The following is a 24,478-nucleotide window of genomic DNA, read 5'->3' on the forward strand; positions in this document are numbered from 1 at the left end:
CAGTACACAGCTAAGATTTTTCTTCCTGTAAATGGATGGAATTTGTTGTTGTAGTTGTGCTAGTGTCACCTGAACATCCTTCTGCATCCAAACCCCTCTTTGCATATTTTTTGTATGAAATGTCTTATTAATCCTGAGGACATCTTGCACCCTCATGAGGCTGTACAGCCTTGTTACCTTAAATACACAAATGGAAAGAGACAGCACAGCAGACAAACTGCACACTGATCATGCATTGAATGCAGGTAACATAATACCCAGTATCCCAGCTTGTCAAAAACACATTCCAGAGGGCCTGTTGTGCTTTAGGAATGGTATTCTGCATTTTAGCACTACTGCAAAAAAGCAGAGCAGATGTGAAGGCTACATTTCTTTCTCATACTCTTTCACTGTCCATTAAACAGGTTAGCAGGTAAGAAGAAATCCCAAAGTCCATATTTTTTATCTGAGAAAGCCTGTCCCAGTGATCTCAAGGCAGGCTTTGTAATTGTCTTTAGAGACATGAATTTCACGCGTCTTACAGATCTACTTAGATTACTGAGTGTAACTGAACAGTCCATCACTCAGTGTTTCATGCAGGAAATCTCTCAAACCTAGTGCACCATCCTATAAATTCTCTACAGAAGATAAAAGGATAGAATCTGATCCTACAGGGCAGGATCCTGCACTCTGCTCATCACTGCACTTTCCCTTGTTTCCACCCAACCCCCTATTCTAAAAATGCTCCAACTCTCTCAAGTCATCGGATCTCTCAATGACGTTTTCCCAGGTTATATCTTAAGGTATTGACTGAAGCAAGACCCCACAGTAAAGAAACCTGTGAGCAAAACAAATCTGTATCACTGTACCCTATCACACATGCCTGCTTCCCAATGGTTTCCTCCCTCCCTACCCAACCTCTGCCGCCAGAGCCTCATTCCGACCTTGCTGCCTCACCCTGCCTCCTCCCAAGCCCCCTTTTCTCACCAGGCTTTGTTTTCATTCTGACTCTCTCACCTTTTTAATTTCTCCTGTTCATTCTTTATTGTGAGAGAGGGGAGACACTGGGGTTTCCCAGACGATTCGTGGATGCCCCATCCCTGAAATTGCCAAGCTGGATGGGATTTTGAACAACCTGGTTTAGTGGACAGTGTCCCGCCCCATGGCAGAAGGGTTGGTACAAAGTGATTTTAAGGCCCGCTCCAACCCAAACCATCCTGTGATTTTATGATTCTGCTCCAGTCACTACTCCAAAATATTGGAGTAGTTTCACTTCTGTTTCCCACTCCCGGTTCTACCAGATTTTGTCTGCTGCATCTTTTACTGCAGACTTTCATTGCGATGCCCTTTCCCCCGTCCTCTTTACCCACTCCGAACCGTACACACACGCTCATACCCCTCACGGGGCGGCTCTGGCAGCGCAGGCCCCGCCTCGGGCCGCCCTCCCGGCCGCAGCGGGGCGGGCACGGGCGGCAGTTCCGGCGGAAAGCGGTGGGCTCGGCACGGCACGGCCCGGCTCGGCGTGGGGAGCTTCCCGCAGCCATGGTGCAGGAGCCGGAGCCGGGCCCGAGGCTGGTGGCCGAGCTGCTGCTGCGGGCGGGGGCGGCTGGCGGCATCCTGTGCCTCTGTTCCCGCGCCTTCGTCGAGTGAGTAGCGCCGGGCGCGCCGCCTGTCCTGGTCCCCGCGGCCGGGGAGGTCCCGCTGGGGACGGGCGGGAAGGGCCGCGTTGCTGCGGCTAGGGGATGCGGGCGGAGCAGGGTTTTGCGGCGCTGTGCCCACTCCGATATGTTTATCACTGGTGGGGGGAGCAGAAAAGGGTGAGAGGAGCCCCCAGCCGCCGACCCCTGGGCCGGGGCTCAGCGCGCCCTGGCGCCCCCTTCGCGCTCCCCATCCGCAGGGGAGCAGCCTGTTCCTCAACGAGAGGAGGACCAGAAAATTAAATTCCGGCGTGTACTGTGTAGTGCAGCGTTTTCTGAACGTCCCTCCCGTGGGCTTTCCCGTCAGGCTTTAATTAAAGTGTTGCCTTTTCCAGATGTTGTTACTTTTTATTTGTCTCGCGTGTCTGGTGTCACAGGGCAGTCCGTGTGGGAGGGGACCTTGGGAAAGGTCCCATGGTCCAGCCTTTCATGGGAGCGGAGCCTAGAAGAGGTTAAGTACCCCATCAAGTATCATCTTGAAACGTCCAGTGGTGGGGATTTTATTGCATCCCTGGGGAGGTTTTTTCCAGTGAATGATTGCTTTTACTGAAAAAAAAAAAAAAGTTTCAATGGTGACTTTCTGCATCTGTGTCTGTCTTTATTTTTACAGAGATCGAAAATTATATAAACTGGGATTAAAAGGATTTTATGTCAAAGATGACAATGACAGTACAGGTAAGCTAATACAATGTACTATGCAACGTGAGGTGCAGTCTCAAAATGAGTTATGTGTGGTTATTTAAGTTATTCCTACCTCTGTGTTGTTTTTCAGTACTTTTGCTATGGGGACAGAACTTTATTATTAACTTAAAACTTACATAGCTTTCAGGTTACCATAATATTGATGTAGAAGTTTGTGTCAAACCAAGTGCAGTGCTTATTCCTTGTAGGAGCGACGCTGGGTAGGATGGTCAGGACAGATGGAGATGAGAGATCTCCGAAGCCAGGTCCTGGAACTTGTGGTTTATTGCAAAGGGTCTGGGTGCAGGGGCCTGCTTGGAGCTGCCAGCCACAGCTTGGAGCAGGCCTGAGAGAGGAGCTCCGAAGAGGAGCCCAAAAGAGAGAGAGCAAGAGGAAAAGGGAAAGGACGAATGAGTAAAAGAGGACAAATACAATTATAATACCATTGCAATAGAATAAATCTTCTTCTATGCTGAATATTCTACTTTTCACTAGCCAATCTAGTACAAGATACAAATCCTATAGCATTTACCTACAGCCTATAAGAATCATTACATTACCATGCTGTGCTACATTTTAAACCCTAAAAACTACTTTTTGGACCCCTTCTGCCAAGCTAGTAGGGTCTGCTCTGACCCTTGGACCTGTCTGCAAGCGGAGGGTGTTGTCTAATCAAAAAGGGTTTACCTTCAGCCAGCCATACCATGGTTTTCTAGTTGTTCAGTAGCTAAGGCTTGGTATCTCAAAGCTTGGTTTCATTTCAATCTCGCTAATAGTTTCCATATTCTCAAAATCTTTTGCCAGTCAATCATATTTATAAGGCTTTCCTGTTTCATCTTCCCCAACAATTTCTATCCAGATAAATTTTACCAGCTCACATAATATTCACCTGGTGCATGGAACAGATTATATCACACATCCCTGACCTGGTCTTAATTCATAATTTCAACTTAATTCAATATTGATTGCATAATGGAGGGTCTGTGAATCCTAGATATTTGTCTCCTCTGTCTCTACCCCAGCCTAGGACATTAGCTGTTGCTAGTTAATCTGCTGAGTGAGAACTAGAGACGTGCAATAGCACTGATGGGGAAAATTATGATTCACATATATGCAATGAATCATGTGAGGAGGACCAGAGAAGTAAGTCTCTCATTTGGCATGCTTGTAATCTAGGACTTATCATGGTGTATACTCTAACAAATTCAACACCACTCCCCTACTCTATCCCCTGAATTCCTCATGTTTGCATATCTGACAATAATTGTTTTGGTACCTTTTTAAATTATTGCTGTATTGGTAGATCCAGCAGCATAATATCTTGATTTGAAAGGAAGTCTGTGCAGAAATAGAAGCTGATAAATAATAGCACAGGTTAGATTGAGGCAATGTGAGAGGAATGAAAGAAGGAGATTGTAAACTATGTTTTTGTACATGTATGAGTGATTTGTAGTGAGAATAATCAGTTAAAAATGGAAAGATCTCATGTTATGTGATAATTTGTCAGTAAATATATCCTAAACAACCAAACCAAAAACCTTGAATGCTTCAGTATTATCAACTTAGTCAAGAGCTTTTGATTTCATAATTTCCATCCATATACAGCTCCTACTTTCTCAATAATATTTGTAATTTTATATGCATATGTTTCTGCTTAACAATTTGATAGAAGTGCAAGCTTGCTGGGGAGGGCAGAGTCAGGCTAAGGAGGCTGTGTGAGTACTGCTCAGCAGTAGACAAAACATCAGCGTGCTGTCCACACTGTTTCAACCACAAATCCCAAACACAGTGCCATAGAGACTGCTATGGAGAACTTAACTCCTTTCCAGACAGACCCAGTCCAGTGCTTTGGCTGCTGAAGTTACATTTGGATTCCTACTGATAGTTATGAACAAATTGAGGTGTTTATGAGGAAGATTTTGAAATGAGAAAGAAAGCATAAGAGGCAGTTGTGCTGTCTTTTGTGTGCCGTGCTGTGGCATTGAGGTGTCAGACTATATTCATGAAAATGTCTTGTTAACAGGGGAAGAACAAGTGTCTGAGGAGGAGAACCGTTGTCCCAATCTGAGATTAAAGGTGGATGCTAATCATGCCCTGGACCTGGAAGAAGTTGAATTAGACTCAGAAGCTGAGCTTATGAAGAGCATGGGATTGCCTCTTCAGTTTGGTGGGCAGTCAGCCCACAGGGACTTTGTGGTAAATCTTTACTTGCTTTATTTGTTTCTGTTTGTGTGGTGTTTCCAGGCCTAGGGACATGCCTCCTCTCAGTTATTTCTGAGATGGCAGTTCATGGAAATGTGTCTGAGCTGACTTTAAGCTGCCTGCATTGCATCCTGGTAACAGCACACAGCACCTTGGTCTGTCCATGTTGTAAAACCCCTCTGCCAGTTGGACTAAACAGGGTCAAGGCTGTGCTTTATGTGTCCATAACTGTACTGGTCTCATGACTAGAGAAACCTGATTTAAAACAGCTGTCATTAAGCTGATGCTGTGCATCAGGACAGCTAGTACACTCCAGTCTGGGCATTTATTTTCACACTGTCTGCTTTAACCATTTAGCTTTTGATAGTAATTGTAAACAGCTGGTTTTTCAAATACCTCTTGCAGCTGATAAAGCCAGGCTTTTCCAAAAGGCAGGAGTGAGGCATTGGTGCTTTCCTTCCCATAGGGAACATTTGGGCTTTAGAAGAGGCCTGAAGTTTTCACAGATGACAAAAAGACAGTGCAATATTCAGTGTCCACTTTATGTACCCTGACAGTGAGACAGAGCACTGCATGGTTCTGACCTAATTAATTTGTAAATAAATAGGAGAAATGTGTATGTGATTTGAATTGATAACTTGTAAATAGACCATACAGGCATCCAACCTCAAGCCCAAAGTATGTATACAATTTTTGTTGCTGTGTAGTAATATGCAAATAAGTTGAATGGGAAAATAATGCATTTTCTTATTAGATTACTACTAAGCATTGTGCTTTGGACTGTGTATAATAACATGAGGGATGTGGATAAAAGATCAATGCCAGTTCTTCAGTTTTGACTTCTTTATAGTCGACCTTACATTTTTTTGTCAGTGTAACAAAACTAAGAATTGCAGCTATTGGGACATACATTCACAGTCCTTTGTCCATGTGAGTTCTGTCATGACAGGAGGTCCCTCTGAAACAAGTGGAGTTGTAATTGATGAAAGCAACAAGTTAGCTTAGTGTTCCTTTCAGGAACAGGTTTCTGTCTTCTGTTCCGCCAGATAACTAGTGGCTGAGTTTGTTGTAATGAGTGAAATGATTGTACTGCACAAATGAAAGGGCCACCTGTTTGGGCAGGAGCAGGTTGTTTCCTTGTTTCCTATTTCTGTTAGCCAACTTGGAGATTTTTATGGGACAGAAAAGATATTGCTCCCCTCTTTTGGGTCACTCTGTTCAAGACTAACAGAGATTCAGCTGCAGGATTTATAGAGTTTTTGAGTACAGAATGATTTTTTTTGTGTGTGTGTGTGTACAGCATCCAAAATGGCAAGTATTTAACATTCTTTGAGGTTGAGCATTATGTTTGCTATCCTAATAAAACACTAAACAGTGTTTGCTGATTGGGCAGATACCAGGTAAAAGTAAGGGTCAGCCACCACAGCTGCATAAAACAAACCTTGATGTTACCAAGACAGTATTTTGCTGTTGACCTCAACCTTGTCACCCTTCAATTCCTGACCAACTTCCCTTTAGGATTTTATAGTGTTTCTTGTTGATGACTTTCCTTCTGAATGTTTGAGCTGCTCATGACTTCCCACTCAGCAGCCCCACTTCTGTCTATCATTCTGCTTTTTTGTTTGTGTGTTTCTACAGCTCTTCCTCACACCTTCCTCAGAAGTGTCAGTTGAGGTTATGTAGCAGGGCCCCATCAGACCCAGAAACTCTACAGCGATTTTGGGGAGAAAGCTAACAGCAGGGTTGCACTGAGAGGGAGGGTTCCAATGCAAACAGAAATGTGACTGGAGAGAGGACAAGATTGTATATATGTTGTGGACTTCTAACTTTTCCATTATCTTTTAGGTAACAGAAAATTATAGAAAGAAAAATAATGTGAAGATTATGAAAAAGAAAAAGAAGAAGAAAAAAGAGTTACAGCAAAAACATGAGGATAAAATGGGGCAGGAATGCCAGGATGAAGCTTGTGGTGGTTGTACCCAATCTGTTTCTGGTGAACTGGCCCTAGCTACAGAGCAGTGTGAGATGAGCAGCAAACCTCAGGCTGTAATTGAAGAGAACTGTGAAAGTTCAGAAAGCCTTGCAAGTGAGGCTTTACCCAGTGAACTTAAGGAGAAATGGGAGAAGTACTGGAATGAGTACGGAGAGGGCCTTCTTTGGCAAAGTTGGTTGGAAAAGCACCAAGAGGTGTCATCATCTGAGGGCATCACAGCCTCTGAGCCTTGGAGTAGTCCAGATACTAAGGAAGAATGGGAGCAGCATTATAGTGAACTGTACTGGTATTACTGGGAACAGTTTCAGTACTGGACAAGTCAAGGATGGACTACTGAGAGCTCATGTGGTGACAAAGTGGAAATTAATGGGATTACACAGGAGACTGGTTTTTCAGGTGAAATGGGCTTGGTTAGCCCAGGACCTGAGCACAGTGAAGTGCTGAGCTTGGAGCTGTCTCCCTCCAACACCAGAAGTGAGGAAAGACTGCCTTCAAGTGCTGATCCCCACAGTGAAATAATCTCTGGGATCTGTGATTTAAATCTGAATCTGGAGGAAGTGGAGCAGAGCAGTGCTGCTCTAACAGTAGCCCACAAAGACTCTGAAGAGCACAGTTCATCTGACAGTGGAAGCCAGAAGGAGCCCTGTGATGGAGGAAGCAGAAAAAGGAGAGCATCTTGTGAAAATAAGAGTGTTAACCAGTCAGGTAATACAAAATCAGATAAAGTTGATTTTCAGAATTCTCTAGTAGTTGTATGTAGGAAACAAGGGCATATCTGTATTCTTTTTTAAAAGTCAATTAGGTATTTTGTGGAATGATTACATACACAATTCCTTTTTCTTCCTTCTGCTTCTTTGGATGATTTCTCCTCTCTGACTTGTATATTGAATGTGGTCTTCAGCCAGAAATGGTTTAAACAGAACATGTACTTCATAAATCTTCAAATGTACTACAGATATTGGTGAGAGATCCGTGTTAGTGCATATTTAATTATTTATCTTAGTCTTGATACTGCAGCTGAGACTTAAGTCTGCTGCTAGTGACTTTCTAAGAGAGGAAGAAGCAGATGTGGTCCCAGCTTGGTCCTACAGTAGAGCTGGAATGGGAGAGGTGAAAACAAGTTCTCCTTTTGAAAAAGAAATGAGAGGACTGTTTAAATCTTCCCTTTCTAAATCTGTATGAATATCTTTGCATAGCTAATGAGATAGAAAACAAATTTTACACACAAGGAGAATCTGCTTCAAATTTTGTATCATGTAGACATTTTTTTTTTCATGGAGAGATGAGATAATTTGAAGTTGGTGCTTCATAAGATTGTTAACGCTACAGTGTAATACTGGAAGCTTTATTAGTATGTTGTCCCTCAAACAAAGACAAGTAAAGATGTGTGTTTGGCACTCACTAGCTGTAGCTGCAGGGGTACTTTGGGGACAGGAAGGTAAGGAATTGATTTATGCAGAAGGAGAATGTGATGTATCTTTTTTTTAGGCATGCAGGAGTCATGTAGCTCAAATTCAAGTGAAAAAAAGCAGTTGCTGCTTCATGACCAAGATGAAGATGAGGATGAAGAGCCTCCTGAATACAGATGTGTCAAAGTCAAGAGAAGGCAAGTCATGAAATTTACATGAGCTTTTTTCTCATGCAGTCAAGCTCCAGGAGCCTTCTGATTTATACTAACTATACCTTTGATTGAGGATATGAGTTAAAATGTCAGTACAAAGCCACATAGTCTTCCATCACTGCTTATTGCTGTGCCTCACAACAAGCAGTGGATATTTCCTCTCTTCCAGTGCTTTATGAAAACAATGTATGGCCTTGATGACTGTACAAGGTGATGGTGCTATTCTTATTCCACTGAAGTATACAAGATTGTTGAACTGCATAGGGCAGCTTGCTTATTTAGATCTAATTAATTGAGACAATACCAGAACAACAGTAAATAATTGTATTGTTTAACTGCATTGAATGCTGCCAGTAAAATGCCCAGAGCTATGGCAGTCATAAAATGGACAGTAAATGCCTTGTCATGTTTTTTTTTTTCTTTCTTCTCTAAAAATACATAGTCTCAAAGATGGTGAGATGGCTCTTCATCTCTAATAAATTTGCAGACTCAAATGTGAAGGAGTGGGTGGAATTGTTACCTGCTAATCATGTAGCTGTGGTTTCATTTTAGTATTTTGCTGTTCCCACAGCATTAATAATATAGATAACATGATAGATGGTGAAGGTAATCTGGAAATAGGGTGAGCAGATACTGTCTTCATCATGTAGGGTTTGCCATCAAGTATTTTAAGAGGTCATTCAGAATAGTTGGAATATTATGACCCCAGGAGAAGGGCATATGTCCATAGAATTGGGTAAAAAAAACAAACCGACCCAAAAATTCATGCACAAGAATGGAGTGGTGTTATTTGCTTGGTTTGGTTTCAGCAGTGTGTGGAGGAACTTACTTGAAGCCCACATTTAAATGTTTTTAGTTTGCAAGATTTTTAATAGTATAGCTGTAAAATGATTGGTTTCTTCACAGTAACTTTGTCATCTGTGTTTTTTCCTAGCCATGAGCTGGACATGGATGAGAACCCAGTGGAAGATCCCGAGGAAACCTGCTCTGTGCTGGGTTTCAAGTGTGGCACAGGACAAAAGTAATTACTTACAAGGAACTGTGGGGCTTTTCATAGCGAGTCAGCCCTCTTGTTATTATGGAAATAGACCATTCATCTCCATTTCCTTTTTGTTGAACTTTTGAAGCTGAGTTCCAGAGTTAGTCTCTGGGAATCATTTATACAACTGAAAGTACCTTAAGTGTTACTCTAAGGTGTAGCACATAAGGTACTTTCAGTTGTATAAATGTTAAGTGGCTGTTAAGCAGCTACTTAAATTAGAGCACAAAGGCTCTGACAGGTCCTCTCAGTTTGGAGTCCTGTGGGCTGAGATCATGATTTTTAGCTGACTCATACTGGAATGAAGTTCCTTTATACTAGTAAAATGTTGCCACACTAGTAAAGTGCTACCAGGTGTTGGGCAGTGAAATTTTTTTTAGTTGGTTGGGTTTTTTTTAATTGCATTTGCCAGAAGATAAAAGTAGCTGGTTTGGAGGTTCTTGACAGCCTCCAAAAAGATCTTTTATTCTTCTAATGAGGATATTTTTTTTTTATTTCCTATTCATCAGGGTGGTCCAGGAAATTTTCATCTAAATTATATAGCAATGGAACTAAAGTTATATAACTAATAGACAAAAAAAAATCTAAAACTAATTAGGTTAAACATTTTCAAATGGAAATTGTTAACATTTTCATGAAGGTACAATGTTTTGCAGCTACGCCCAGTGACCTATTTTAAATGGAGCAATAAATATTTAAGCCTAAGTCATTTTTTTGCAAACATCAACATTCATGTTGAAGCTTCTAAACTGGAAATTAACCAACTAAGTCCTTATGTATGTATCTATCTGTCTATTTTCAGGTATGGTGGAATTCCAGATTTCACCCACCGAAGTGTGCAGTACTTGGAGAAGGAAGCAAAACTCAAGTCCAAATTCTTGAATATGCGTAAACCAAGGAAGAGCAAAAACACACACATCTTCTTTACAGAGGAATCTGAAATGACATGCAAAAAAAGCAAAACTTTGAAGAAGGTATGTTTAGTTGTTAACACTGTTGTAATTCGTAGATTTATCTGCTACCTTAGCTGTTGTTGTATTATGAAAATGAAAAAACAAAAAACTAATTGCCCAGGGTAGATGGCATTTTTAAATGTCCATCCACTGCTCCTTTTTTCTTTTTTTTCCTTGTTTTCTCCCCCTCCTATCTGCCTCCCACCATATGTAGATTAGGATGGCTATGGAAAGGCATTGGTGGACCCTGTCAAGAAGAATGTGATCTCAAATGGCCAAGCTATGTGAAAGTTATTCCTAACATCTGGGTGCACATAGCTTTAGAGGTGTGTGTAGGATTCTGTTGTTACTAAAAGTATCTTGGATTGTCAATTGCATGTGAAGCCAGTTGTTAAGGCTGGCATTTCAGCCGTAACAGAAAATCTTTGTGTAGATTAGTGTATTTCATGTAACTCCATGTTTTTAGTAATTTTGAAAGGGTTTTGCTTACACCTCTACCTGCCTTTATTTTTGTCTATAACTTTATGCTTTTTTTTTATACTCAGAAATTCTAAGTAGAAACATTTGTTCACTGGAGATTTTACATAGTTAAGTCTTTCTGAAAATCTGAGGGCACAGATTTTAATGTTATTTCACCTTCTTCTGGAATGCTTGGCATTCCCCAACACCCAAGTGCAAAGCACTCTTTTCTGGTGGTGGCCATACATGTTTTATTGAACTCCAGTCACATTGCTATAATTTCTGATGAAATTTTGATTTTGTACCTGGGACCAATATAGTTTGAGGGCAACTTTAATTATGTGAAGGAAAAAAAAGTTATGAATTTCCTCAGACTTCCAGGTAAGGAACTGCTAGAGCCACTCAGAGCAACAATAATGTAAAAAGGAGCATCTGCATGTGCCTTTGAGGAGTTTGGAGTGGTGTCTGTGCGTTGGTTAGGAGCTTATGTCGAACTCTCTGCTGTGCAGCAGAACCCTTAACAACCTGCACCATTTGATACATCTTGAAGGTGAGACAACAAATGTGTGAAGGTAATTTTACCTGTTTATGCTAAAAAACTCTTCCCTGAGAGGCAGAGTTATCTCTGAATGCAGATTAGAGAAAGATAGTTGTGAAGTAGTAGACTTGGTCACCTGGGATGTGGCAAGTGTGACTATTTAGATATTACATGAGAATTATTTACTGTATTTGCCAGTTGATCTTTTTGTTGATTGGTTGGTTGGTTTTTTGTTTCTTTTTTGGAGGTAGCTGGCATCTGGTTCTCAAAGGCAACTTGTTTCCAAATATTTTAAAAAGAGAGCGTGGTTAAGGACTACTTGAATTTTACTGTTTTCAAAATACACATGGTAGAGAGTGCCTGCTGTGGCAGATACTTTTGAACTGTAAAGCTTTTAAGCTGTGCTCTGGATAACAGATCATCATTTGATCATCTGTGATATTTGACAATTGCAGGTGGAAATGTTCCTGAAGCAGATTAGTAAACCTGAGGAGGAAGACACGTCCCAGACAGGCACCCCTCAGGGTAAAGCAGAGGCATCGTCTGCGAGCAGCAGCGACTCAGAGGGTCAGGAGGGCGTTGCTGCCACACAGAGTGTGACACTGGATGCTGAAATCCTGGAGCCACCATCTCCCAGTGCAGACTGCATGGAACCTGGAGGGACTAAGCTTGAGGGGGAGGCGCAGGACACTGCGGCGAGTGGCTCCGATGAGCAGAGGGCAGGGAGGCCCGAATGTGGCGATGGGCGGCAGCTTGTCCCTCTGGATATTCCTGATTATCTCCAGCCAGAGACAGAGGACATCAGCCAAGGTAAATCAGTTTCCTGCAAACTGATGAAATGAATTGCCAGTGGGCTTAATACTGCCTTCTCAAGTGACTGTGTTGTGCACTACTTATTTATTTTGTTAATTCAACGGGACTCATTAGGTCTAAGGGGTAACAAAAGCAATTGATAGCTGTCCTAGTGGAATTACCTTATTTCTGGAATTCCAGAATCCCAGGTCTTGTCTTTAATGGTGACAGTATTTCTTTATGGATGAACAGTCATTGTTTATCCTTGACATGATCTAACAGGTTTGCAATTCATACCTTTTTTACCCTCTGCAAGAATGAGGGTTATTAAACCTCAGGTAGCTGCACAGACCATGAAGTTTTGGGTTCAAATGCACATTGCTGAGCTCTTGGGAACATATGTTGTTAAAATTATTTTCTAGGATTAAAAAAAAAAAATCAGTATTATGAACTTTTCTATTTAACATGAAACAAAGGAAAGCAGGATTATTCAGGTTTTTACATGTAATTTAATCCTTCCTACAGTAGTTCAGTTATGTTAGATTCCTACTGTAAAACTCTTGTCTAGATTGGTTTTAATTCATTACTGATAAAAGGGCATTAAACTGGTCTTTGATCCACTTGTTTGCTCATTACATACAGTTTATTGTCTCCAGTTGAAGATTCAGGCTCTTAAATAAGGGGTGAACAGTGAGGATTTTTAGGACTGTGACTAATCCCTTGAAATACAGGATGCTATTATTGAATTTAAAGCCTCTAATCTTCATAATCTGGCAAACAGCAATAAAATATATTTAGCAGTGTTTTTAAATCTTAACACTCACCTACCATTTACATTCCCTAGCCTACAAGAACAGTGACTGTTAACTCTTGCAGTGTCTTCCAGCTGTGGATGAAAAAATTACTGCAAAGAAGAAGGAGACAAAAAGAAGGAGGAGGTATAGAAATGCACAGAGAACTATACCTCCTGAGATTGCTGCTGATCCAGAGCTCGTCAAGTACTGGGCACAACGCTACCGGCTCTTCTCCCGGTTTGATGAGGGAATTAAACTAGACAGAGGTGGGTTCAGTACTGAGTGTGCTGACTTGGTGGTATATCCGAGGATATATCCAAATCTGTGGTCCTTCTTGCAGTTTATTACTAATTTTCTTAATGGAGGAGCACTGTTGAATGTGTCTTTGCACCCCTGCATAAATTCCTTCCTGCCTCCCACCCCGCCCAGCAGGCAGGTAGCAGGCGGTCTTGGGCTTCAGAAATGCATTTTGTGTGGGACATCCCTGTCTGCATTAGTACTTATATTTGCTTAAGATCTTGCTGGACTCAAATTATACTTTGTCAGGACTTGTTCAGAAACTCAGTGATGTTTTTCTGTTTCTACATTTTATACAATAATTTTGTGAAACTTCCAAGTATGCTGATGGATCTAGTTGCATTCTGTTTTGTTCTGACTTGCAGCAGTCACTTACCAAGCAACTTTTTTCCATGTTTGCTTGCAAAATACTTCAAATCATAAATTAATAGGTAAAGGAGGAATTAGGATTCCAGGTATTTTTTGTTGGTTGGGTTTGTAAGCCTTCAGTTTCTAATGCTTTCCCTCATAAAGTTGCAGATTAATTGGCAGACCACACATTGTGGCAAAGAAAATAAAATGGTGGATAAGAGAATATATTTCTGGTTTAATTTCCTACAGAGCATCATCACAATGTATAAAGTTTTTCATAGCTGTGCTCCTGGACTTCTCCTTGATAAACTAGAATCCTCAGCACCAAGGTCAACAGAGCATGTACTGCGATTGAGGCATATCAGTTTGCTTCAGTGAGACTTTGTTTGCTTAGCAAATCTCTGGGCTGAGCAGAGTTTATCATCTTCAAAGCCAGTATTTCCTGGTGGAATGCACTAAGCCAAAATACTTGGGATTAATGCTAAACCATTAAGATTTTGTGGGGCTTGGTTGTTTGTTTTTAAATTAGGTGACCTTGAAATAAGAGGTGAAAATACATTTCTTCCCCTTCCTCTGCAGAGGGCTGGTTTTCTGTTACTCCTGAGAAAATAGCTGAGCATATTGCCGTCCGCGTCAGTCAGTCGTTCAACTGCGACATCATAGTGGATGCGTTCTGCGGGGTTGGAGGAAATGCTATTCAGTTTGCACTGACCTCAAAAAGAGGTAAGTAAGTGTTGTAAACAGTGCATTAGTTTTGTTTCTTCAGTCTCTTTCCTTACACTATTCAGGTATGTGCTCTGTTTGTTGATTTATTTTCTTTTTCGGTGCTTCTGTAGCAACAGCAGTTTCACTTCATCAGACTCACAATATGACCTCTCTGTTTTCAAAAAGGACTGATAAATCTGCTTTTCTATTTTAAGTCAGAGTCAGATTTGTGTTGTACTAATCAATGCTATTTTTGTGTGGCATAATATCTGGTCTGTGAGATACTGTGGAGGTCACTGGTAAAACTGGACTGCTGTCAAAGCTGCTGCTTTTCCCAGTTCTTAAAAGTATACTCAAAAAAAACAGGTTCCATGTGAACAGCACTTAAAGCACTGAATGGAATCACGTGCTGATTCTGCAGAACCAAGTGCACAAAAGTGATGATAACTTCATGTTAGTCTAATGCCAGCTGATGAAATTGTAGTGAGATTTTGAGAGTACTTCCTGCATAAATATTTCCTGCAAGATACTCATACCAGTTCATCTAACTCTTCTGACTAATGTTTGAGTGAGACAAATGGTAGTTTCTGCAACATTAAATTTGGCAGGCTATGATCCAATCTGTACATGTCACTTGGCTTTTTGTATTCTTGGCTCAATTTTAATTTCTGTTATTGTGTACTAATCTTGTGTCATCCATCTCTCTTGGGCTGTGTTAGTTGGGGCTTTTTAAACTCAATTTTCAGAAGTATGGGGCCAGCCACAGATAAATGTTTTTCTTTAACAAAGAAGAGTAAGTTTCTCATGGACACCATTGAAGTTGTCAGGCAAACCTGAGGCAGGAAGGACTTGCTCTCTTAGGCAGACAGTGCCACGTCCTTGAGCCTTGCATGGGCTGTCACAGCAGCGGTGTCTGACCACGGTGCCCTGCTGCTGCTCGGGCGCCATTCCTGCTTCCCGTTAATCCCAGTGTTGGCCGTCTCTCACGGGCAGTGATCGCCATCGACATCGATCCCGAGAAGCTGCGGCTGGCGCGGCACAACGCGGAGGTGTACGGCGTAGCCGAGCACATCGACTTCCTGTGCGGCGACTTCATGGCGCTGGCGGCCGGCCTGCGCGCCGACGTGGTGTTCCTCAGCCCGCCCTGGGGGGGGCCCGACTATGCCACTGCCGAAATCTTCGACATCCAAACCATGATCTGCCCAGATGGATATCCTTTCCAGGCTGTGCCTTGTGGTGGGCTTCTCTCTTTCCTCTGCTCCCATGGGGTTTGCATGCCCTCTCCTCCCATGGGATTGGCTGACTGTGGATGACGTGGCTGGCAGCTGGAGTTCCAGGTGCAAACCATTTGTTTAGTCCTCTTCCCCACCTAAATTTAAATATTTTTATTACCATAAAAAACGGTGATGAGATTTTCCTGAATGCAAAAATCCATCAGTGAATTGAGTAGCTCTCAACTTAAAACATTAATTCAGCAGTTTTAACTCCTTTAAATTGTTTTATTAAAATACCCCATAGCAATCAAATAGCCAAGTGGGGTGTGTGTGTATATATAGATAGATAGATAGATAGATAGATAGATAGATAGATAATAACTAGTTGTGTGAACTATGACCTTGTCATTAATTCCACTTTTTAATTGATTCATAAAGGGAATATCTTATTTAAAATACCTTACTAAAACTGTTCTCAGTCATAGCACCTGCCTATGACTTGGGAAATCACAGAAGAGTGCAAGCAAAATATTAACTCTTTGAATTAATATATAGAATTTCCTACTAGCTTGTTAACAGTGATACTGAGCGCTCAGTCATCTGGGAAGGTATTAACATAATAGTTTCATCATATATGAAGTGTGGGGTTTCTTTTGTCACAGAATAATCTTAATTTGTTCCCTTTTTTGGTAAAATGTAGCCGTATTTGTAAGAAAATCTTCATATGCATGTGTGAGAGATTTCACAAAGTGGATTAAAAAAACAATTGTAAGCGAAATATACTAACTACAAACTACATTCAAATTTGTCAAATACTTCTGTGTAGTTCAGTCAAATTTTCATGAAAAGTGAGTGTTGGGGTTTTTTTTTCTTTTAGGGCACTAATGGTGAAATAGAGTTTCTGCATTTCAGAAGAGAATCCTACTCACACACTCAAGATTAACTGCAGTTTAATTGCATAGTAGCTGAAATTGAGACATACTTTCAAAATGAGTCAATATAAAGAAACTTTTCTTTGCCCCTTATTTTTTTCCTTTACTGGCTTCTACATTTGAAATTTTCAGGCTCTCCAAGAAGATCACGAACAATATTGTGTATTTTCTGCCTCGGAATGCTGATATTGACCAGGTGTGTTACTGGATGACATTTTGGTAAATGAATAAAATGCTCAGCTGACTTAAAACATAAGTATTATAAACACATACATGAGACTTTTAAGTCTGTTCAGCTGAATGCAGGGTATTTGGTGTTTTTAAATTTCACCCTTGTGTTAAGTGATTTCTGTGTTTGCAGTACTTTTGGTATATTTAGAAATAGGAGTACAAGATTATTTCCATGGTTTTGACACTGTTTCTTCTTAAAGCAACAGAATGGGATTTCTTGTAGAAGTTTCAAAGCCAATTGCCAGGCACATGCATCACTATAAAAATATCAAAAAATATATTTTAACCAGCTCTCACTATCTGATAAGTTGGTGAATCTCAGACTTCATGGCTGTCAGTTTATGAAGGAGTTGCAGGAAATCACAGCCTGCAGTTACTGCTCTCAGGGGTGGTACTGTTGGTGTCCACACAAGTGTGTGGTTCCATGTGGATTGCTTGCATTGAAGTGGTGTGTGGTAAACACAGAATTTGTGGCAGTGATGTAGGGTTTTTTGTATTAGAGATTTTTGGTAGAAGTTTGGGGTTTTTTAAGCAGTTACATGACTAGCAGTTCCCCTGAGTGTCTGGTTTAGTTTCCTCTGTGTATTTTCTATGTTAATTATGTCTTGTAGCTTTTTGGAAAAAAGGAAGCAGTTCTCACCTGCAAGATGCCACAGGACTTCCCAGGACTTCTTCCTGCTTTTCCAAAAACTGCATCTGACTTAGAGTAGGCAGGGCGTCAAGCCATATGGTGGCTTGTGGAATTGTTGCTGGCAAGCAGCTGCCTTGAGAAAAAGGCTGAAATTCACATGGCCTGAGTATTAGCAGGCTCTAAGCCCATGCTGTGCACAGAACCATTGCTTTGGCAGGTGATGATTCAGTTCCTTTTTGCATTTCAGGCTGGTGAAATGTCAAAGTGGCTTATGGATCTTTGAACAGGGACGTTAATTTTAGGAAGAATTTCTCTAATTACAACATCACATCTTAACACTACATTTTGTCAAATATTTAATTCCCATGATGAAGAGTGACCTTAGAGAGTTTTCTGCTCTGCTCATGAGCACTTTTTTCTGGCTTTCTAAATGGCCAAAGGCATCTACATTTCACTTCTGTTTCCACAAAAGCATGCAGGAATACTTCCCACAGGCCTGTATCTTTTCCTTCAGAAGAGCTGGGCTCTTCTGGGTGATTGGGCCAGGTGTCCTGACATCTCTGTATCTCGTACAGTTGGCTCTGAATGATGTTGATTACATCCATGGGTTTGGTTTAACACAGGTGGCTGCAGAGTAACAGCTGTTGCTCAAAAACATGGCTCAGTTGTTAAAAGTTCATGGCTGAGGTGTTAGTTCAGTTCAGTGTTCCAGGATATGGGCTACTCTCAGGAGGGGAAATCAGCTCCTTATTCCTTTCTTTAGAAATAGTGTCAGTATAAGAATAAAAATAACCCAAAAGGTTGATGATCTGAGAGGGGGAAAGAGAATGTTCATCAAGCCCACTGTTCAAGGAAGTTTCTTCATCCTGTGCAGACAAAGGTGTGTCAAACGTGTTCCAAACATGACCTTAGTGAATCCTCTGGTCCACAGAAGACTGTTAGAGGTTTGACTATCAAAATCTCCAGCTGTATTTAAAAATGAATTTTCTGGATTTACTGCCACTACACTTCTAGGGCTGTGAATTTCCAGCAAAATAAAAAATTTAAAAAATTAAAAGAAAAAAATTGAAAAAAAGCCCAGCAGTTAGAAGCAACCTTGCAATAAAATGATTGTTTAACCATTAGTTAAGGTGGTTCAAATTTAGTGGAAAATATGTAATTTTTATGGAAGATAGTTATCAGGTCACTGTTAGATAGCAAACATAAAATAGGATATAGGGATCCTGCTGATGGAGTGAAAGCAGGGTGGTAACTGACCTTGACCTAGCTGTGTCAGAGGTGTTCATTACCTTATTGGTGGACAAGATATCCAGCCTTGTTCCACATGACTTTATTGCAAAAACAGCACTTACTACTTCTGCTGGGACAGCCACGTCAGTGTAGAGTTGGTCTTGTTAAGAGAAATGGGATTCTTTGAATTCCCTTTAAAAAAATCAGTAGGGTTTAGGTCTCAGAGACGTGAACTTTTGTACTTCTGCCTCAAGAGGGAGCAGCGAACCAGTGCAAAATGGTTGGCACATTAGCAAGAAATATAAAAACATTTCTCTGAACTGCGTCAAGTCTCCTTGTTTACAAACACGTTAGAAAATTTGTAATGTATGCAGGTCTGTTTTTAGGCTGGATTAATCTTTAAAAATATTCTTTCTAGCTAGGAACAATCAGGAATAATAATGTGTGTACACATACATCGAAAAATATGTATATTTATTAGTGCCTGTTATGTAGTTCATAAATGTAATTTATGAAGTGTTTATGAATCTGTGCTCTGCCTCATTGGGCAGAGTGAGAAGTGTGTACTAACCTCTGGGAAATGAAGTCATCCCAGGTAGTCTAATCTCTTTTACAAACTCTTTTCTGTACCAGATAATGCATCTGCTTGTTAATATTTGCAGCAAAGAAGGAAGAACCTGCAATTTGTTGCTGTAGAACCTTCTTGCTAATGGTGGAATCTGTTCTTTTCATCCTATTGTAGAAGTTGTACTCAGTTACTGTTGGTCTCTCACTGGTGATCAGAATGTTGTCAGGATAAATGATGGCTCCCCCCAGTAAACTGGTGAGCCTGAAATGTTGGTGACCTGGTCTGTTGTGAGACAGATAACCACATCAGCATCTTTAGCAGCCTAGCCAGGTTTGGGAGATGGAGTAATGGAAGAGATGGAATTGGAAGTTTATTGCTTATCCTGCTTGTGCTTGGTTAGCGGCTCGGACACTGGACTGTGCCTTAGTGACTGTTTCAGCTGTCACCATTCTTTGAAGACAGACATACTGCTGTTTGTGGTAACTATGTCTCATTTTGTCCAATTGTGCTGTTGTTGGAGCTTTTGCTGTCCTAAATGTTGGTGTCTCAGACTTGGCTTGTATTTTGAATATCAGAATACTGTCAGAATATAGGAATGGTTTTTTGTTTCTTGTCTAGTGTAGAGTGATTCTGTGAACCTAGAATTAAGCAAAGTGTTCTGGACCTTGATGCTCCTACAAAACATACGCATTATGCTGGTACTTTTATTTTTTTCTTGTCTTTGTTCCCACCTCATCTCCATCAATCACTTCAAGAAAATCTGGAGTTAGACACTGAGGCCTTGTTCTGTCTGCACAGAATATACTGCCTGGATGGAAAAAATGTATTTCTGTGTTGCTGTGTTTCTGTTTGTGAAGGTCCAGTTGTTAAAAATGACTGCTTAATGAAGGGAGTGTGAAGATGAGTAAAACCCTTTTATTTATTTGAATTCTCTCTTTTAGCTGCGATATTTTAAAATGGAGACTAGCCAAATAGGACTTGCCAAGCAGAGTCATCTTTGTTTAGGAGTAAATAGAACAGTGAGCAAAGGAGGGAGTGAGAGGCCAGGAAATGAGCCAGAGGTTGATTTGATAGTATTTTTAAGATGCTTAGGTATTAGGGGAGTTGGCAGATAAAAGACCATGGGCTGATGTGTTTTGGAGGCTGATAATTTCTAAGTGAATGTAATTTCATACTCTTCAGCTGTGACTATTGTTTTAATAACAACAGCTTTTAAGCAGCCCACTTGAAACTCATCTGTGTTCTCTGTCCTTGATAAAAGCCAGAATTTACCCACAACATACACCAAGCCAGGGTGATACTTCTGAACTTCAGTCCTCCTAAAGCTCATAGTGCATGCATACTGAATTGTAATTTGCCTACACAAAGTGAGAAAAAAATAAATAAATGTCTGGCCTATTAAAGGGTGGCAGCACCACTGTGATGGTGTCACAATTCAATTGTACATTTTCAAAAATGCTGCCTGAGAGCATTTTATTTTATTATGTTCAGTGTAAAGAATACCATTTCCTTCTTTTTCAAGTGGGTTGGGTTTTGTTCCCATTACCTTTTAGGTTGGATATAGGGGGAGAGGATTCTTCATTTTAGTAGTATTCTATAAAATTAATTGATTCACAGAGTCCTTTTGCGACTCCATATCAAGTCAAAAAGCTTGTACTTGTCATACCTAAGAAAAGTTTCTAGGAGGGGAGAAAAAAATATGATAAATTTTTAGTCCACAGTTATATTAGTTGGTGACTGGAACAGATGGGAAATTAATTTAGTAAAAGAGTTTCAGTATGATTAAAAAAATGTAAGAAAACTCCAAGACCAGTAGGAAAACCTTCAAGATCAAAAGTACACTTGAAGAATGTAAGGGAAGTTTGCACCTCAAGCAACTTGTGCTCCTGAAATAATCTTCTGTGTTTGTTTCCCCTTTCATTTTCATCTTTTCTGATGTCTCCTTTAAACCTGTTGGCTGCTTTTTTGATGTGCTTTGGCTATGGCTGTTGCTGTGGTCTCTCTTTAGCAGTAGTCACTGAACTGAAAGATGAAGGTGAGAGGGATGCAGGGAGGTGTTAAATGGAGCTGCAACCTTTACCTCTGCCTAGGGACAGCAGCACAGCAAAGGAAGCAATATCTGTCCACCCAGGTAATGTGGGTTTGGACTAAAGAATAAACCAGGGTAAGGAGAGTTGCCAGCAGGGAATCATTGTTTGTACACAAGAAAGTGAAAAATAAAGACATTTTGGACTAGTCAAGTTTTTAAAAAGTCTTTCTGTATTCACATGGTATGCACTGCAAAAACAGGAGATGTTTGGCGATATCTCTAAAAATAGCTGAGCACCTTTGTTTTTCTCAAAGCATCGTTCCTCAATCTGCTGTTATTTTTAGAGGGTGTCCCCCTGCCAGGCCAGACCCTTCTGAAGCTTGGTGTGTGGCAGCCTTCCCTCACTACACTTGTCAGGGTTGGCTGAGCCCTGCTGAGGAAAACTTGGCAACTCCTACATAATTAAATTTGCAACCTCCAGCAATTTACAACTGAGCATTGTCACAGATGATTTGCATTTCTCTCCTCTGTGTATCGGGTGGGTTAAAGAGCGTGCAGTACCAGATCTGTCACAGCAGAGCTTATTCCCATTTGTTTATTTAAATATTTTTTCACCTTTGGGTTTATCAAATACCTTTAGTTGTTGTTTGAAATTAATCATAGTTATACTGGGTTTAACACTGAGACATAACATATGTAAATTTTCAGCTGTCCCTTGGTGGACACCACCTGTCAGTGTAGGGGCATCTTGTTTTACTTGGCCTTCTAAGATAAGTGTTTAGTAAATACTAGTGTTTAATATCAATGCATTAGTCATACTTAGATATGCTGGTGACCCAAACCATGCCCAGAAAGCAGGAGTGCATAACCCTCAGACACTAATTTCAGTATTCTTATACTGAATAATCCAATTAATATTTTAGCATACTTAAGTGACATCAGCTATAAAGTGCAAAGCCTCTTAAAGCTTTTTGGAAGGGACATTCCAGCTTCTGTTTGAAAAAAATTAAAAGTTAATATCTTCCTAGAAAAACTATGGATCAACCCACAATGCTTTGTGGATTTCAAGTAAGAGCACATAAGTTGTAAAATTAACATTCCTGATGACTTGCCAGTTTTAGATTCTTGTGCTATTTATAAGTCAGCCAGCCTCTGGTTTTTTACTTAAGTGGCAGGTTCCCCTCTGACAAGAATGCAGAGTGTTTTTTCCTATCACCAGAAGGTGAAGGATAAAGAAACTGCTCACTCTTTTTGTCTAAAAAAACAAAAAAAAAAAGGGAGAAAATCCAAACAGAATGTCTAAAAAACAAAAAAAAAAAAAAAAGAAAAAAAAAGGGGGAGAAAATCAAAATAGAAAAGTAAATGCTTGATTTAGATAAGTGTGGCAGTTTTCTGAACAAGGCGATAAAAGTTCAAACTGTAATTTAAATTAATCTGTTATTTTCTCTTGATAGTAGGCTGGTTTTTTACTCAAGATAAAATAGAGGAAGTTCAACATGTTTATATTTAAACCTGCACTACAGAGTTAAGTCTCAAGGGACTTTAGAAGTGTTAGTAACACAGCTTGAACTCAGAGTTTCAGCTGTTAACATCATCTCAGCTTAAAGATCAGTTAAAATCTACTGCAGGCTTGTAGACCCTGTAACTTTGCCTGGGAAGTTTCCCTGCATGGGGAACTATAGAAATAATTTTCCTGCAGCAGCCTGGGAGAATGGCAGCACAGAGCAGGACTGGCTGTGGAGCATGGACCCCCCCCACAGGACAGGTCCCCAGGGTCCAAAGTGGAGGGGAAAAAAGCAGACAATGTTCAGTTTTGGTGTTTGTCCTTCTCACTGAGCAGTCTCTCCTGATGAGGAGTTGATGGCCTCAGAGGCATCCTGAATAGGAACAGGAGAAGGGAGAGTACGGTGTGCTCCAGTCCAAAATGCAAAGTCCTCTGTGAAATGGTGTCTGTCTGTAAATATTAAGCATTAAAGGTGTGCACTGGGCTCAGTCCAACAGAGCCTGAATGGTGAAATTATCACTCCAGTGATCACAAACATAAAGTTGGGACCATTGCTGCCTGACAGGCTCTCCCAGCCTGCAGAGGCACTGCTGCCCCAGCCTTGCCCTCAGCATTGCCTGTGACTCCAATGCATACAACAGCTTTTTCTTTAGCTGCAGTAGCAACAATTACCTGTGACCTTTTTTTGTGAGTTTCTCTGCATGTTTGGGGCTTGGTTTTGTTTGGGTTGTTCCTTTCCACCCTCCCACTCTTCAGTGCAACCTTTATGTTTCCTATTTCTAATGACTAAAATTAGTTTTACTCATCCCCCAAAATTTGGGATGTGACGTCTTTCAAGCACAGCTTATAGGTTGCTTTTTGTTACATTAGCATCTCTCAAATGCCAGCTACCATGCAAACCAGAGTAACATCTCTTGCCTCAGCACAGCATGTCAACTTCTGAGTGTTTCTCTTTGGCTCTGAAATCCTCTTGTTTTTATTATTTGGGTAAGGAGGGTTTTCAGTCACAAGCCACAAACGGCTTCTGTGAGTAAAAGGAGACCTTAAAAGAGGATCAGAGACATTAGCTGCCAAGGAACATTTTCCACCAATATTAACAGAGCAGAGGTATTTTTTTCTGATTGTTTGTGCATTAGAAGGTTTGGGGGTTTGCCTTTTTTCCTGTACATTGATTGGTTTATTTTTTGTTCTTTGTTTTTCAGGTGGCTTCCTTAGCAGGGCCAGGAGGAAAAGTTGAAATAGAACAAAATTTTCTCAATTTCAAATTGAAGACAATAACAGCTTATTTTGGTGATCTAATAAGGCATGACATCTCCTGAACTCCATGTGGATTCTTCCAAACCCATCCTCTCTAACTGCTGCCTTGCTTAAGCTTTTGTACAGCTGGCTGGTCAAAAATGACTTAAAGCCATTTTCCGCTTTAATTTCGGTTTACAGGAATTTGTTCTGTTGTACTGACAATAAATGTTTTATAATAATTTTGACAAAACTGTAAATGTAGAAAAGCTGTGAATGTATGAAGAAAGCTCTTTATAAAATGCAGTCTTTCAAGGTTTATGGGTTGGGCTCATGATCTTTTGAGCCCAACCCATGGAAGTGGGGCTCAGGATTTCTTTGTAACTCTCACATGTTCTACTTCTGTGCTTGCTCTGGTTTTGAGCACCCAGAGGGTCAAGAAAAATAGCTTGAAAGCCACAGGAGCTGCTCTCTGTGTTTGAGAAGCAAAAGCATTTGAACATCAGGTGGAACTAGAGGGTCAGGTGCACCACAAGAGGTTAACCCCAGTCCATTTCTTTCGCTCCCTGCTCTCTGAGAAAACTTTTCAGGTTTTCTTTGCAGGACTAAGGTTCACACATTAATTCTAGAGAGTGCTCTGACTTGTGGCAGCTCAAAGAGGGAGCTGGGTGTGTTTGTGTCTGGAGGTGGGACTGTACCCTCTAGGTATAGTCATTTTATTTTATTTTTTATCTCCCTGCCATTCCTCTTCATTGCAAAGATATTTTGAAGAAACTCTCTGCCTGGAGGTTTGTATCAGTAA

At 40.7% G+C, this 24,478-nt stretch overlaps 1 protein-coding gene across 1 annotated transcript; it reads left to right on the plus strand.

Moving 5' to 3' along the window:
* The first annotated feature begins 1,467 nt into the window (after nucleotides 1-1,467).
* TGS1 (trimethylguanosine synthase 1) lies at nucleotides 1,468-23,918 on the plus strand. The gene is made up of 13 exons (XM_018910175.3): nucleotides 1,468-1,625; nucleotides 2,287-2,351; nucleotides 4,381-4,553; nucleotides 6,405-7,257; nucleotides 8,041-8,158; nucleotides 9,108-9,194; nucleotides 10,015-10,186; nucleotides 11,618-11,972; nucleotides 12,841-13,014; nucleotides 13,976-14,119; nucleotides 15,095-15,311; nucleotides 16,365-16,443; nucleotides 23,643-23,918. Exons 1-13 carry the CDS (start codon nucleotides 1,522-1,524, stop codon nucleotides 23,757-23,759), a joined length of 2,658 nt encoding a protein of 885 aa, XP_018765720.3. The 5' UTR covers nucleotides 1,468-1,521; the 3' UTR covers nucleotides 23,760-23,918.
* The last annotated feature ends 560 nt before the right edge of the window (nucleotides 23,919-24,478 follow it).

The sequence above is a fragment of the Serinus canaria genome, chromosome 2 (genome assembly GCF_022539315.1).
Source record: "Serinus canaria isolate serCan28SL12 chromosome 2, serCan2020, whole genome shotgun sequence".
Classification (NCBI taxonomy): Eukaryota; Metazoa; Chordata; class Aves; order Passeriformes; family Fringillidae; genus Serinus; species Serinus canaria.